The sequence below is a fragment of the Pipistrellus kuhlii genome, unplaced genomic scaffold (genome assembly GCF_014108245.1).
Source record: "Pipistrellus kuhlii isolate mPipKuh1 unplaced genomic scaffold, mPipKuh1.p scaffold_m20_p_68, whole genome shotgun sequence".
In the NCBI taxonomy this organism is placed as follows: Eukaryota; Metazoa; Chordata; class Mammalia; order Chiroptera; family Vespertilionidae; genus Pipistrellus; species Pipistrellus kuhlii.
Genome location: NW_023425571.1, coordinates 28,324 through 40,497, shown reverse-complemented (window position 1 = coordinate 40,497; position 12,174 = coordinate 28,324). Strand labels below are relative to the sequence as shown.

Sequence of the window (12,174 nt, the reverse complement as noted above, 5' to 3'; positions counted from 1 at the left end):
CCGTGGCCCCAGCGGACGGCGGGAAAGCCTGCAGGGTCCCGGCCCCGACCCTCTGCCGTGGGTGGGTCTCCCCCACCACCTGTGCCCTGCTCTGCTCCGTGCTCCCCGGGAGATGCTACATCTAGGGTGAACCCCATTCCAGCCCAGGAATGCAGGCCTGGTGGGCTAAGCCCCAGGCCAGCCCGGCCGCTCCCTGCCTCAGTTTACCCACCCACCTGCATGGCTTCCAGTGCTTCTTTCAGCTGCTGCCTCTCGGGCCGGTCGGTGGAATGGCTCAGAAGTTCCTGAGGGGGTGAGAAGGGAACTCAGGGGTCCTGGCCTCTGCCCTCGCCCCCACCGGGCACAGGGTGCGGGCGGGCACAGAGTGAGGCCTCCTGAGACAGCCGGGCTCAGCTGCCGCCTCCAGCGGACAGGAGGCCCCCACCCGGGCCACCCACCGCTTCAAGGGAGGGGTGTCCCCGGTCCGGTGGGTAACAGGAGGGACACCCCCGCCACAAAGCTGGGTGCTGAGCCCACAGGAACCAGCTGGTTCACGAAGAGCCTTCCTTGGCTCCTCCCACAACCAGCGTCACCCCAGGTCCGTCTGCCCAGGACTTCATTCCCCTTTCTCCGTGGCCACCGGGGAGCTCCGGGTGGCTAAGGCGCAGCCCTGGGAACACTCACTCCTGGCTGGGGCACTTCCTGTCCCCGCACCCCGCCTCCCCCCACCCCACCCCCGCTTTCTCCACTCGCGCCCCACGTGAGCCCTCTCTCTCCTGTGCACGCCTCCCACGGCGCCAGCAGAGCCGGCTCCTAGCCGGCTCCTCGCGCCTGCGGCTTCCAGGCCTAAGCAGCGCCCTCCTGTGGCTGCTGGCTCTAACCTGGGCCCCACCCCGCCCGCCGCGGGCTCACCTTCAGGAGCAGGTGGTACTTGAGCACCCGCTGCATGGGCACCACCAGCAGGTCCTGCAGCTTGAACTTCCCGTCCTGGACCTTCAGCGTGCATTCCTGGGCGTCGGGGCAGCAAGGCGATGAGGGGCGTCCCGGCCCGGGGACGCTGGGCCCCGACGCTCCCACACCCCGGCCGGGGGCAGACCTGAGGCCGGAACTGGGGCCAGGCGTCCCATCCTTGTCTGGCCTGGCTCCCAGAACCCCCTCCCCAGAACCAGGGCGGGGCTGCCGCCTCTCACAGCCTCGGAGCCGCAGTGGTCACATGAGGGCTGCGAGTCTGGGGCTGGTGCTCCCTGGGCCGGCCCCCACGCCCTCAGGGAGCCGGCTCACAGGGGGGGGGGAGCACCCGCAGAACCAGGGCTCCCTCTCTGCCTGGACCCGGGCACCCCCGCACCGCTGACTAAGGGACCACTCCAGAAGCAGGGTCTGACGGGAACCCAGCCGGGGGCAGCCTGGCCCACCCCAGGGAGGGGAGCGAGGACAGGGTCCAAGTGGGAAACCCCACAGGATCCGGGCCCTGAGCCCAGGGAGGATGGGAGAGTGGGGGGGGGGGGGGGGAGAAGGGGGGTGTAGGGGTGAATGGGAGTCTCCATAGCTCCCAGCAAACAGCTGTCACCTGGGTAAGATGACTAAACGTCCTGCTTTTGGCGGGACAGTCCCGATTTTTGACAATTTGTCCCGTGCATTTTAAAGCACTGCGGGACACAGGACAAATTGTTGGAAATCGGGACCAACCCCGGACCCTGGCCTAAGTGGACCCCAAGGGTAAGGTGACCAGATGTCCCGCTGTTGGCGGGAGAGTCCCGATTCCCAACAATTTGTCCTGCGTCCCGCAGTGCTTTAAAGTGCACGCGACAAATTGTCAAAATCGGGGCTGTCCCGCCTAAAGCGGGACATCTGGTCACCTTACCCTTGGGGTCCACCTAGGCCAGGGTCCGGGGTTGGTCACAGTCCCTCACTGAGCCAGATCCGGTCCTTGGGGCCTACCTTACCTGCACCCAAGGGCTCAGGCTGGATTCGGCCGGGACAGTGACCTCCACCTGCTCACTGCCCACCCCACAGAGGAGGGAAAAATCACCTGCTAAAATCACCCACAAAAAAGTCCTATCAGCTCGGCCGGCATCAACCTGTGAACCAGGAGGTCAGGGTTCGATTCCCGGTCAGGGCCCAGGCCCGGGTTGCGGGCTCAATCCCCAGTGGTGCGTGCAGGAGGCAGCTGATCCATGATTCTCTCTCATCATTGATGTCGCTTTCTCTCTCCCTCTCCCTTCCTTTCTGAAATCAATGAAAATTAAAAATGTTTAAAAAAGAAAAAGTCCACCTTTTTACAATGTGGGGGAGCAGGAGGCCACGGAGCCGGGGAAAGGGCAGGGGCAGGGCAGGGGCCGGGCCGGGAGCCACTGTCACCTCCACTTTCAGCCTGAAGTCCTCCCGGCTGGCGAGGAGCTGGTTCAGCGTGTTCTGAGCGTGCTCCATGCGGCTGCAGTACTCCCCGTAGATCAGGAGCCTGGGCATGCACATGCAGACATGTAGAGCCACATGTGTGCAGACACGTGCGCACACACATATGCCACCTGCCGCGGGTGGCTCACAGCCAGGGGACCCCTCCCCCCGGTGGAGCCACTGGACAGCTCTGCATTGTCCTGCTCGGACCCAGAGAGGCGCCTGGGCGACCCGAGGCCCCGCAGCCAGAGGGCCGCACCCACCTCTCCTTGAACTCCAGGAAGACCTTGGCCAGCGTGCCGCCGCCCGCCATCATGGCCACGTCGATGGCCCTCAGGAAGCTGTGGTGCACCCTGATCAGGTCCTGGAGGGAAAGCCGTGGGCACGTGAGCGGGCACTGCCAGAGGGGCCCCCGGTCCCTGTTTGCTTTCGATGGAGAGCGGGGGTGCGTCCCACAGAATGTGGGTGTAACCCAGCCAGGAGGGCTCCCGAGCTGGTGCCCAAGGAGGCCGAAACCAATCCCTCCTCTCATCTGCCAGCCAAGAAACACCCCTAGCCAGGACCCATCGGGCCCCGGGCAGGGATGCAAGGCAGTCCGGGACCTGGGTACAGGCACAGCCTGGAACCCGGGACAGAGCCCGCGGGCGGCGCACAGGCTCACCTCCAGGTTGATGAAGACGGCCGCCATGTCCGCGGGGCTCAGCACCAGCCTCAGGGGGCCCATGTAGTTCTGGAAGACAGAGCCGATGCCGCCTCAGCCTGGGGGCAGCCACCTCCGGGCCACAGCTCGGCCGGAGGCTCTGACACACACACACACACACACACACACACACACACACACCCGGGTCAGGGCTCCCTGCGGCGGCGCTCAGTGCTCGCTGGGGAGCGTCTGGGAGGCCGGCTCTGCCACGGGCCGATGGGCGGGGCCTGAGCAGCGAGGAGGGCCACGCCTGCCCCTGGGGGCACGTGAGTCCCGCTGGACGCGAACCCCACAGCCACCGCGGAGCTGGGCTGGCGTTGGAGACACGAGGAAACAGGCCCGGGAGGTGATGGGCCCCCGGGCCCCAGCCTGTGACCTGAGCCTGCGGGAGCGGCTCAACGCCCAGCAGCTCCAGGCAGGCGGTGGTCCTGCAGAGCCGCCTCGGCTCTCACAGGTGCCAACGCGCCTCCTGCCGGGAGGAGTCCGCCACTCCCCTCCGACCCTTCTCCCGGGGCCCTGCCCGGCCTCCCCCGCCACTGGACAGAGTGGGAGGAAGTGCCCACATGGACAGGCTGTCTGACCTGTCTGGCTCGGGGACGGCACACTCGCCTCAAATGGGGAGGGGAGGCCTGCAAACATGGTTACCCCCCAAGCACACGGCACGCCCCGGCCCGGCCCACCTTCTCAATGTCCTCCAGCGTGCGGTAGTACTTGGCCTCGGTCTCCTGGATCTCCATCAGGCAGCATGTCCGCTTGTCATCCTCCGTCATGCCCATTTTCTACGGGATGGATGGACACGGGCACCGGGCGTGAGCAGGGTCGCCCACCAGGCCTGCCGCCCACTTACCGCCGGGCGTGGCCAATGTGGGGCCAGGTGGGAGATGGAAGGGGCCCAGGCCTTCCTTCCCCACCTCTCCCCTTACAGAGGAGGAAACTGAGGCACGGGAGGGGCTGCGTGGGAACCTGAGAACTGACGGCAGTGCCGAGGAAGCGCGGCTCCAGGCCAGGGCAAGCCCCGCACAAGCCACCTCCGGCCCAGACTGCAGGTGTGAGGTGCTTAAAGCACCTACTGTGTGCACAGGAGAGGCTCTGACCAGCTCCCTGAGGACCCGTGTCTGACACCTGAGCTGGTGCCTCAGAGAAAGACACCGATTCCCCACCGGCTAACACCACTGGCAGGGCCCTGGGGACACGCTGTCATGGCAGGGCTGGCCCCCACCTCTGGGGGGAACGGGGCGGGCTGACCAAGAGACTGTGGTCACAGAGCCGGGGAAGGGGGTGATGTGACTGCAGAGGCAGCCACGCCCTCGGGCCCCAGGAGCTGCATCGTTACTCCCGGGCGCCATGGGGTGCTGAGTGACCCCTAACACGGCATACAAACAGCCGGCAGTGTCTCTGGGACAGGGCCGAGGTGGGGAGCCGCGCGCGCGGGCAGCGCTTACCTGCATGTACCTGATCTGCGAGCATGGAAACGGAGGAGAGACCGGTTAGTGCCCCGCTGCACGGGGGTCGGGGAGCCCCACCCACACTTAGCCCACAGCCTCAGGGGTGCCCCCTGCTGGGATGGCGGGGAAGGACAGCCCGAGACCAAGCCCTTGAAAGACAGGGCTGAGAGCCACACCGGCCAACCTCTGGCTTTATCTTCCTTCGAGAAGGTCACCGTCGCCACAGCCTCCTCTAGGACTGAGGGGGGAGCCCGACCGTGGCTGGGGTGGCGGGGGGTGGCGGGGAGTGGCGGGGGGTGAGACAAACTGGCAGTGGGCCCCAGAGGGCGTAACATGAGCCTGTGAGCACCAGCCCAGGGCGTTAGGACACTGAGCAGAGCGGGGCAGGGGCGCCAGCGTATCCCCAGGATACTGGGGATGGGGGACCTTGTCTCAGCCCCCAGGCCCTGCCGACGGCCCCAGGCCCTGCCGTGTGCGGTGCAGCACCAGGACAGAGGGAGCTCCGGGAGGCCCTCTCCAGGTCCCCGCAGGCGCCCGAGGGGCTGTGGCCAGATCCCCATCTCCCGGCTGGCTGGCAGGACCCGCCTTCCCCACAACAGCTGTGGGCATTAACCCCGCACCGCACCGCAGCCAACAAGCGTCCTAGGCTGTTAGCCACCGCCGGCAGGAAACAGACACACTCGCACCCACAGCACCCACCGCCGGCTAACGGGGCGACGGCAGGTCCGGTACTGCCCGGAGGCCGATCGTGGTGTGAGCTGGTGCGTGTGGTGTGAGCTGGTGTGTTCAGTGTGAGCTGACGCGTGTGGTGTGAGCTAACGCGCGTGGTGTGAACTGGTGTGTGTGGTGTGAGCTGACCCGTGTGGTGTGAACTGGTGTGTGTGGTGTGAGCTGGTGCGTGTGGTGTGAGCTGACGCGTGTGGTGTGAGCTGGTGTGTTCAGTGTGAGCTGGTGCGTGTGGTGTGAGCTGATGCGTGTGGTGTGAGCTGATATGTGTGGTGTGAGCTGGTGTGTGGTGTGAGCTGATGCCTGTGGTGTGAGCTGATGCCTGTGGTGTGAGCTGATGCCTGTGGTGTGAGCTGATGCCTGTGGTGTGAGCAGGGCTCCCGCTGGGAGCTGGCGGCTCCAGGCGGGAGGAACTCCGAGCCCCGCACAGCCTCTGAGGAGAATCCCGGCTTCGCATGGCGGAAGGCGGGCAGGGCGTGTGGCAGGCAGCATGTCACACCCCAGCTTCCTGAGGGGACTTCGCAGGGACGAGGGCCTGCACAGGCTGGGCCCAGGAAGGGGAGGAACGGGTGGGGAGGACAGGGCAGCCTCTGGAGCTCCCTCCACATGGGACCAGCTCCCCTCAGTGGCCAGGGCCTGGGGATGCTCATTTTTAAAGAAAAGGCCAGAATCAGCCCGGCCAGCGTGGCTCAGCGGTAGAGGAGGTCACAGTTCCAGTCCCATCAGGGCACAGGCCTGGGTTGCGTGCGGGTTGATCCCCACCCAGTAGGGGGCGTGCAGGAGGCAGCCGATCCATGATTCTCTCTCATTAGTCATGTTTCTATCCCTCTCCCTTTCTCTCTAAAGTCTATAAACGTGTGTGTGTGTGTTTATATATATGCGTGTGTGTGTGTGTGTGTGTGTGTGTGTGTGTGTTTATGTATTTTTTTTTTTTAAAGGGCAGACTGCTCTGCCAAGTGCAAAGCCCGTGCGGGTGAGGAAGAGGGCGTGGGGGCGCGGCCCCAGGGCAGAGGAGGGCGTGCGGGCGCGGCCGGCTCACCATGGGCTGCTGCACCTCCACCTTGATGATGTCCTCGTAGATGTCGTCACCCTCGTCCTCGCAGGGGACACAGTCATAGATGTCCTCCCCCACGTCGTGCTCGCTGCGGGGAGGGGCGGTCAGAGGGCCCACAGGGCGGGCACCCGCCTCCCGGCGCCTGCGGTAAACCAGCAGCGCACAGAGCCCCCTCCTCCCCCCCGAGACCGAGCCCCCACTCCCAGCCCCTCACTACCTGCCAGGGACCAGGCGGAGGCGGGAGGGGGGAGACACCTCCTATGTGGGCTCCTACAAGACGCTCCTACTTGGGCTCCAAGACCCAGTGGTCACCTCTCCTGAGGAGCCCTCCTGGATTTCCGGGCTGGCCTTAACCCAGCCCCAGTCCGGGCTCCCACGGGTGGTGGTCCCGTGTGCAAACACCCTCCCAGCCTTGGGTGAGGGGTTCCCCCAGTTCAGGAACCTCACCCCGGCCGGCCCAGGACTCGGGCCGGTCGGAGCAGCACCCCGGCTTCCGCAGAGCGCCCCAGTCAGAAGAGGGGTCTCGGGAGGAGAAGCCATGGCAAACACAAGGCATTCATCAGGACCATCTCAGAGCAGCCTCGCGCGCGGGCTGAAGCGCTCCTAGGCGGCAGCACCTGTGTTCATTTTCCCAGCCAGCTGCTGACCTGCTCAATCATACACGGCGCCGGGCCTCGGCCGCGAGCTCGGAGCCAGAGACGGTCCTCACCCCTCGCCCTCCGCTCGGGGCCCGGGCTTCTGAGCCCCCGGCTCACGTCTGACCCGAGAGCCCTCTGCCCCCCGGGGCCGGGAGCTCCCGCGGAGAGTCCCGCTGAGCTGTGCCCGCGGTTACGCCGAGCACGCCGGCTCCCTCGTGTGGACCGAGGACACCGGGACCTGTTTCTCCACCGCCGCCCACCCGGACTGACAGCTCCGACACCTGCCAACAGCCTAGGAGGAAGCAGGTTCTGCCCAAACTGGAGCTGCTCCCTCCCGGCCTCCTAGAGGACATGGGGGGAAGTGGGGCTCTCTCCTCCCGGCGCCCAGAGAAGTGGGGGAAAGTGGGGTCCCCTTGCTCCAGGCTGCCCTGATGAGTCGGGCCCCTGCCCCGGCTCCGCCTCAATGCGCATGGCCTCCCGTCCGCCCAGCGGCCCGGTGGGAAGTGGGTTCCTGTGTGCCGTGTGGGTGGCCCTAATGGCCACCAGCCCGGTCCACGGGGACAGGATGCAGACATGCCTCCCCGCGGGAGGAGGGGGAGCTTGAAAAATGTACTAAACCGGAGCCGCTGGGACCAAATCGGAAGTTAAAGACTCGCATCCATCCCGTCCCTGCGATCCGTGATGTATGTGCCGTCACGGCGCCGGGGCAGCCCCTGGGCTGAGGCTCGCTCTAATGTCACAACGGGGCCGCCGCTGAGCTGTGCGCAGCCTCGGCCGGGGCCGGCTTCTCACCGGGAGGGACCACACCCCGTGATCGGTTCGAGGGCCCGGGCACACGGGAAGGGGCAGAGAAAGGGGCCTGGCGCCCGGGTCCCACTGTCTGACTCGCCGCGTAGAAACCCCCCAAACCGCCCGTGCAGCCCAGCATCGGGGCAGGCAGGACCCGGGTGGCCGCTGAGGGCGGGCTCTGGCTGGTCTGAGGAGGCACTTCCTGGCACGTCCCGGCTGCCCCGGAGGCCTGGGCGGCCGACACCTCAGGCTGGCGGCCTGGGAGAAGCGGCCAGTCTCAGAGCCCTCGCCCTAGGACAGGGGCGGCCCGGGCTCCGGGGGCTTCACCTTCACACGCAGGGAGGAGCAGGGTCCCGCCTGGCCTAGGGGCTGTGCCAGCCAGCTCAGGAGCCAGGAGGGGCCACCCAGGGCTCCGGCTCCGTCCTGCAGAATGGGCACCCTGGGAAACGGCCAGCCCTGAGCCCAGACCACACGGTCCCACCCCTGCCACAGCGACCCGCAGCCAGGCGACCCTTTCAACCTCCTGTCAGGCCTCAGGGGGCCTGACCTCAGCCGGAGCCGCCCTGACGGCCAGAGGCAACGCTGGACCCCCCGCTGCCTGTGCTCTGGCTCCAGCTCCAGGGGCTCCGGCTCCAGGGACGCCCACACCCCCCAACGCCCAGCCCAGGACAGCACGAGGCTAAGAACCCCCCAGCCCCGCCCGCCCCGGTGGCCCAGCTCTCTCTGCTCCCCGACAGGAGGCTGGGGAGGAGACCCTTCCCCCATGGCACCCCCAGACCCACCAGGGCCTTCGAGAACGGGGGGGGGGGGGGTGCAGAATGGCTCATGTTTGAGAGAACAGACCCTCCCACTCACTCTCCCAACCTGCTGGGGGGACACACCAGGCCTCAGGACTGACAGGTGTGCTGGGCGGGCTCTGAGGCCTCAGCGGGTACCCTCCCCTTTCCTTTCCCTCTCCTCTCCCCTCCCCTCCCGCCCTCCCCCTCCCCCTGTCCCGTCCTCCGCTCACTCTGCCAGCTCCTCCAGGCTGCGGTACACGTCATCGTCGTTCTCCGCCGTCTCCTCCGAGGGGAAGGGCCTGCGGGAGAGGAGTGAGGATGAGGCGGGCAGGTGAGTGTCGCTGCCACGGGCTGGCCAGGAATGAGAGCTGGCGTGGCGCTCCTGGAAGAGCTAACCGGCTCCCGTCCGCCTCCCAGGGAAGGACCAGCCAGGCTGTCTGTCCGTGCGGTTCTGATTCTGCTTAATCCTGTCACCCCCTGCACTCAGCCCAGCTCCACGCCTCGGCCTCCACTAGGCTGTGTGGGGCGCGAGCTGCTCCCCTGCAGTCCCTCCACCCCCGGGAGGCCAGCCCCTCACTGCGTGTCAGCCAACACCGCGCCTGGGACCCAGCCCGCTGTGTGACCTGGGGGCTGTGTGACCTGGGGGCTGGGTGACCCTGGGGGCTGTGTGACCTGGGGACTGTGACCCTGGGGGCTGGGTGACCCTGGGGGCTGTGTGACCTGGGGGCTGGGTGACCCTGGGGGCTGTGTGACCTGGGGGCTGGGTGACCCTGGGGGCTGTGTGACCTGGGGGCTGGGTGGCCTGGGGGCTGTGTGACCTGGGGGCTGGGTGACTGGGGGCTGTGTGACCTGGGGGCTGTGTGACCTGGGGGCTGTGTGACCTGGGGGCTGGGTGACTGGGGGCTGGGTGACCTGGAGGCTGGGTGACCCTGGGGGCTGGGGGCTGGGTGACCCTGGGGGCTGTGACCCTGGGGACTGGGTGACTCGGGGGGCTGGGTAACCCTGGGTGACACGGGCCACCTCCCATCCATGGCCTCTGGGCTGTGCTGGAGAACCAGCTCATCATCAAAGCACAGTGCTGGGACAGCGACCGTTTCAAAGGAGCCGCTGGGCTCCATCCTGTCCTGAGAGGAAGGAGCGATCGGCCGGGCTGCAGGCCTGGGTGTGGGCTTGGCTTTTAACGGGAGCCCCAGCTCCGCCATTCCCACGGAGCCCCGTTCCTGAGGCGTGCGGAGTGCACGCACGCGGGCGGTGTCTGTGAGAGGATTAATCTGTGCACCGGATTGCCCACATCGGAACTGACTTCGCAGCCACAGCAGCTGCCTCCTCCCGCCCTGCCAGCCGCGCCGGCAGGGGACTCCAGGGGCGGGCTGTGCCGGGCTCACCTGATCCCTTTGTTCTGGGCCACATTGTGCAGGGACAGTCTGGACACGGCGGAGATGACCTGGACGGCACAAAGGAGGCTCTGTCAGTCACAAGGAAACAGAAGTCTCCGGAAAGCAGTCATGCAGCCCTCGTCAGCTCGGCTCCGTGGACAGAGCGTCAGCCTGCAGACTGGAGGGTCCCGGGTTCCATTCCAGTCAAGGGCATAGGCCCGGGCTGCAGACCCATCCGCAGCAGGAGGCGTGCAGGAGGCAGCCAATCAATGACTCGCTCATCACTGATATTTCTTTCTCTCTTTCTCCCTTTCCCTCTGAGATCAATAAAACACACACACACACACACACAGACATATGCATATACACAAACACACACACACACACACATATATATATAATAAAATTAAATAAAGCCGCAAGGCAAGGTCTGGTAGAAGCAGAGGGCTGTCCCCGTGCCCTTCACGGGTGTTGGGGGGGCACAGGTCCCGGTACTGAGGCTGACGCCTGTTGCCCTATTGCACAGAATCAGTCATCTGGGTGGCTGAGCTCGAGGGCTGCCCGCTGCCGGTGCGGCTCAGAGTGCGAGAGGGGGTCCTGGCGGTGCCCAAACCAGCAGCTGGGTCAAACGGAAGCTGTGACGGGCTCAGGGGCGACCACGGCCACTCCTGCCAGGCGGCCCCGCCCTGTGCTCCGGACAGCCTGCCCCAGACACCGCTCCACCACCCGGCCCCGCAGTCCCGGCTGTCATTCCACAATCTCCAACACGACGGGCAGCCAGCGGGCAGCGGCTCCGTGCTGTGGGGAAACCGAGGCAGGGAGCAGAGGAGGCTGCCCCGGAGCAGAGTACACACACCCGCACAGCAAGCAGCTGCTCCCGGTTCGCACAGGATTACCGGCACCGGGGAGGCGGACGGCACCTCACCTCGGAGACGCCGCTGTGCGAGCGCGAGATCATCTGTGTGCGCTCACGTGTGCGTGCGTGCTTCAGTGGGCATAGAGCTAAAGTGTGTTCATGTATGTGAGTGTGTGTGTGTGTGTGTGTGTGTGTGTGTGTGTGTGTATGCGCGCGCACATGGTTATATCTGGGGAAAGGGAACATGAACACCACCCCTGGTGGCCGGCCGGCTGCTAAATTCACAGACACCCCTGCTAGGTACCGAGTGTCCAGGAACAGTGCCCAACAGGCCTGTGGGAGCCTCGCCCTGGGGCACCCTCAGCCCCCCAGGGCCTGCCCCGCCGTGCACACTGGGAGACAGCAAAAGTGAAAGCAGGGCCCCACAAAGGCCCCGCGGCTGGAACCTGTCCCTCCGCCGTCCTTTTAGGCTGCCCTCCTACTGAGCACTTCCTCCAGGCCCGGGGGAACCCCACACCGCACAGAGGGCCCTTTTTCTCAGCCTGCGAGGGGCAGGCCGGCCCTCAGGGGCTGGGGCTTGTGGGAGCCATGAGCCTGGGCGTGACGGGCCCGTCTGAGCTCAGACCAGACTCCCCGAGCACAATGCAGCCGCCCGCCGGTCCCACCGACTCTCGGCCGCTGAGCGCTGAGGGGTCTTTCACCAGCAACTCGGCCTGGGCTGTTTTCTTGGCGCTTAAGACGCCAATGTTCACCGAGAACAAAACCAGAGCAGCCATGCTGGTGCCCTTCCGGCCGTCCCACAGGAGCCGGCCGGCTGGAGGGGGAGAGCTGGCGGACGAGGGCCTTGGAGACCGTCGGGCCTGGGAACCGCCCCGTCCGATGCCCACCGGGCAGAGGTCACTCATCAGCGGGCACCCTCCTCCCGATGAGCCAGAGGCAGCGGGCCCCTGCAGAGCAGCCGGGCACAGCCCTGGGTCAGCGTGGACACGGAGATGGAGCCAGGGCCAGGGTGCGGCTTCCCACGGGAGAGGGTGTTGCAGTGAGCCGGCCGCGGGGGGGGAGGGGGGGGGTCTGCGCCCCCTGTGCTCTGTCTGCGCCCCCTGTGCCTGTGGTCCGGGCTCAGGGGCTCCCCCAGCGGCTGTGACCACGGCAGCCTCAGCCCCGGTTCCACGTCCACGGCGCCGGCTGGACTCGGCCCGGGCTCCGCGGGGCTGTGTGCCGCCTGGGGCCACAGGAACCCCGCTCGGGGACCGAGGACCAGAGGGTCTGGGGGCAAACGGGAGGCCCGGCACCGCCGTGGGGCGCTGGGCGTGGCGTGGCCCCTGGGGAAAGGGCCCGGAGCGGGGAGCACCCCCGCAGGGCGCCCAGCTTCCCCGCAGCCGTCGTCCGGGAGCGGATCTAAAACCGCCCGCTCCGCCTCGCCTGCCAGCGCCTCTGA

At 66.8% G+C, this 12,174-nt stretch overlaps 1 protein-coding gene across 1 annotated transcript in view; it reads right to left on the bottom strand.

Annotated features, from left to right (window-relative positions):
• VAV2 (vav guanine nucleotide exchange factor 2) overlaps positions 1-12,174 on the bottom strand; it is a gene marked incomplete at its 5' end in the record, with an annotated part of 41,611 nt that overhangs the window by 18,861 nt on the left and 10,576 nt on the right. The window contains 10 exons of the mRNA XM_036420474.2: positions 216-284; positions 892-987; positions 2,338-2,437; positions 2,637-2,737; positions 3,035-3,103; positions 3,754-3,852; positions 4,516-4,530; positions 6,284-6,386; positions 8,735-8,803; positions 9,890-9,948. Coding sequence (XP_036276367.1) covers positions 216-284; positions 892-987; positions 2,338-2,437; positions 2,637-2,737; positions 3,035-3,103; positions 3,754-3,852; positions 4,516-4,530; positions 6,284-6,386; positions 8,735-8,803; positions 9,890-9,948 — 780 coding nt within the window. The remainder of the gene's footprint in view (positions 1-215; positions 285-891; positions 988-2,337; positions 2,438-2,636; positions 2,738-3,034; positions 3,104-3,753; positions 3,853-4,515; positions 4,531-6,283; positions 6,387-8,734; positions 8,804-9,889; positions 9,949-12,174) is intronic.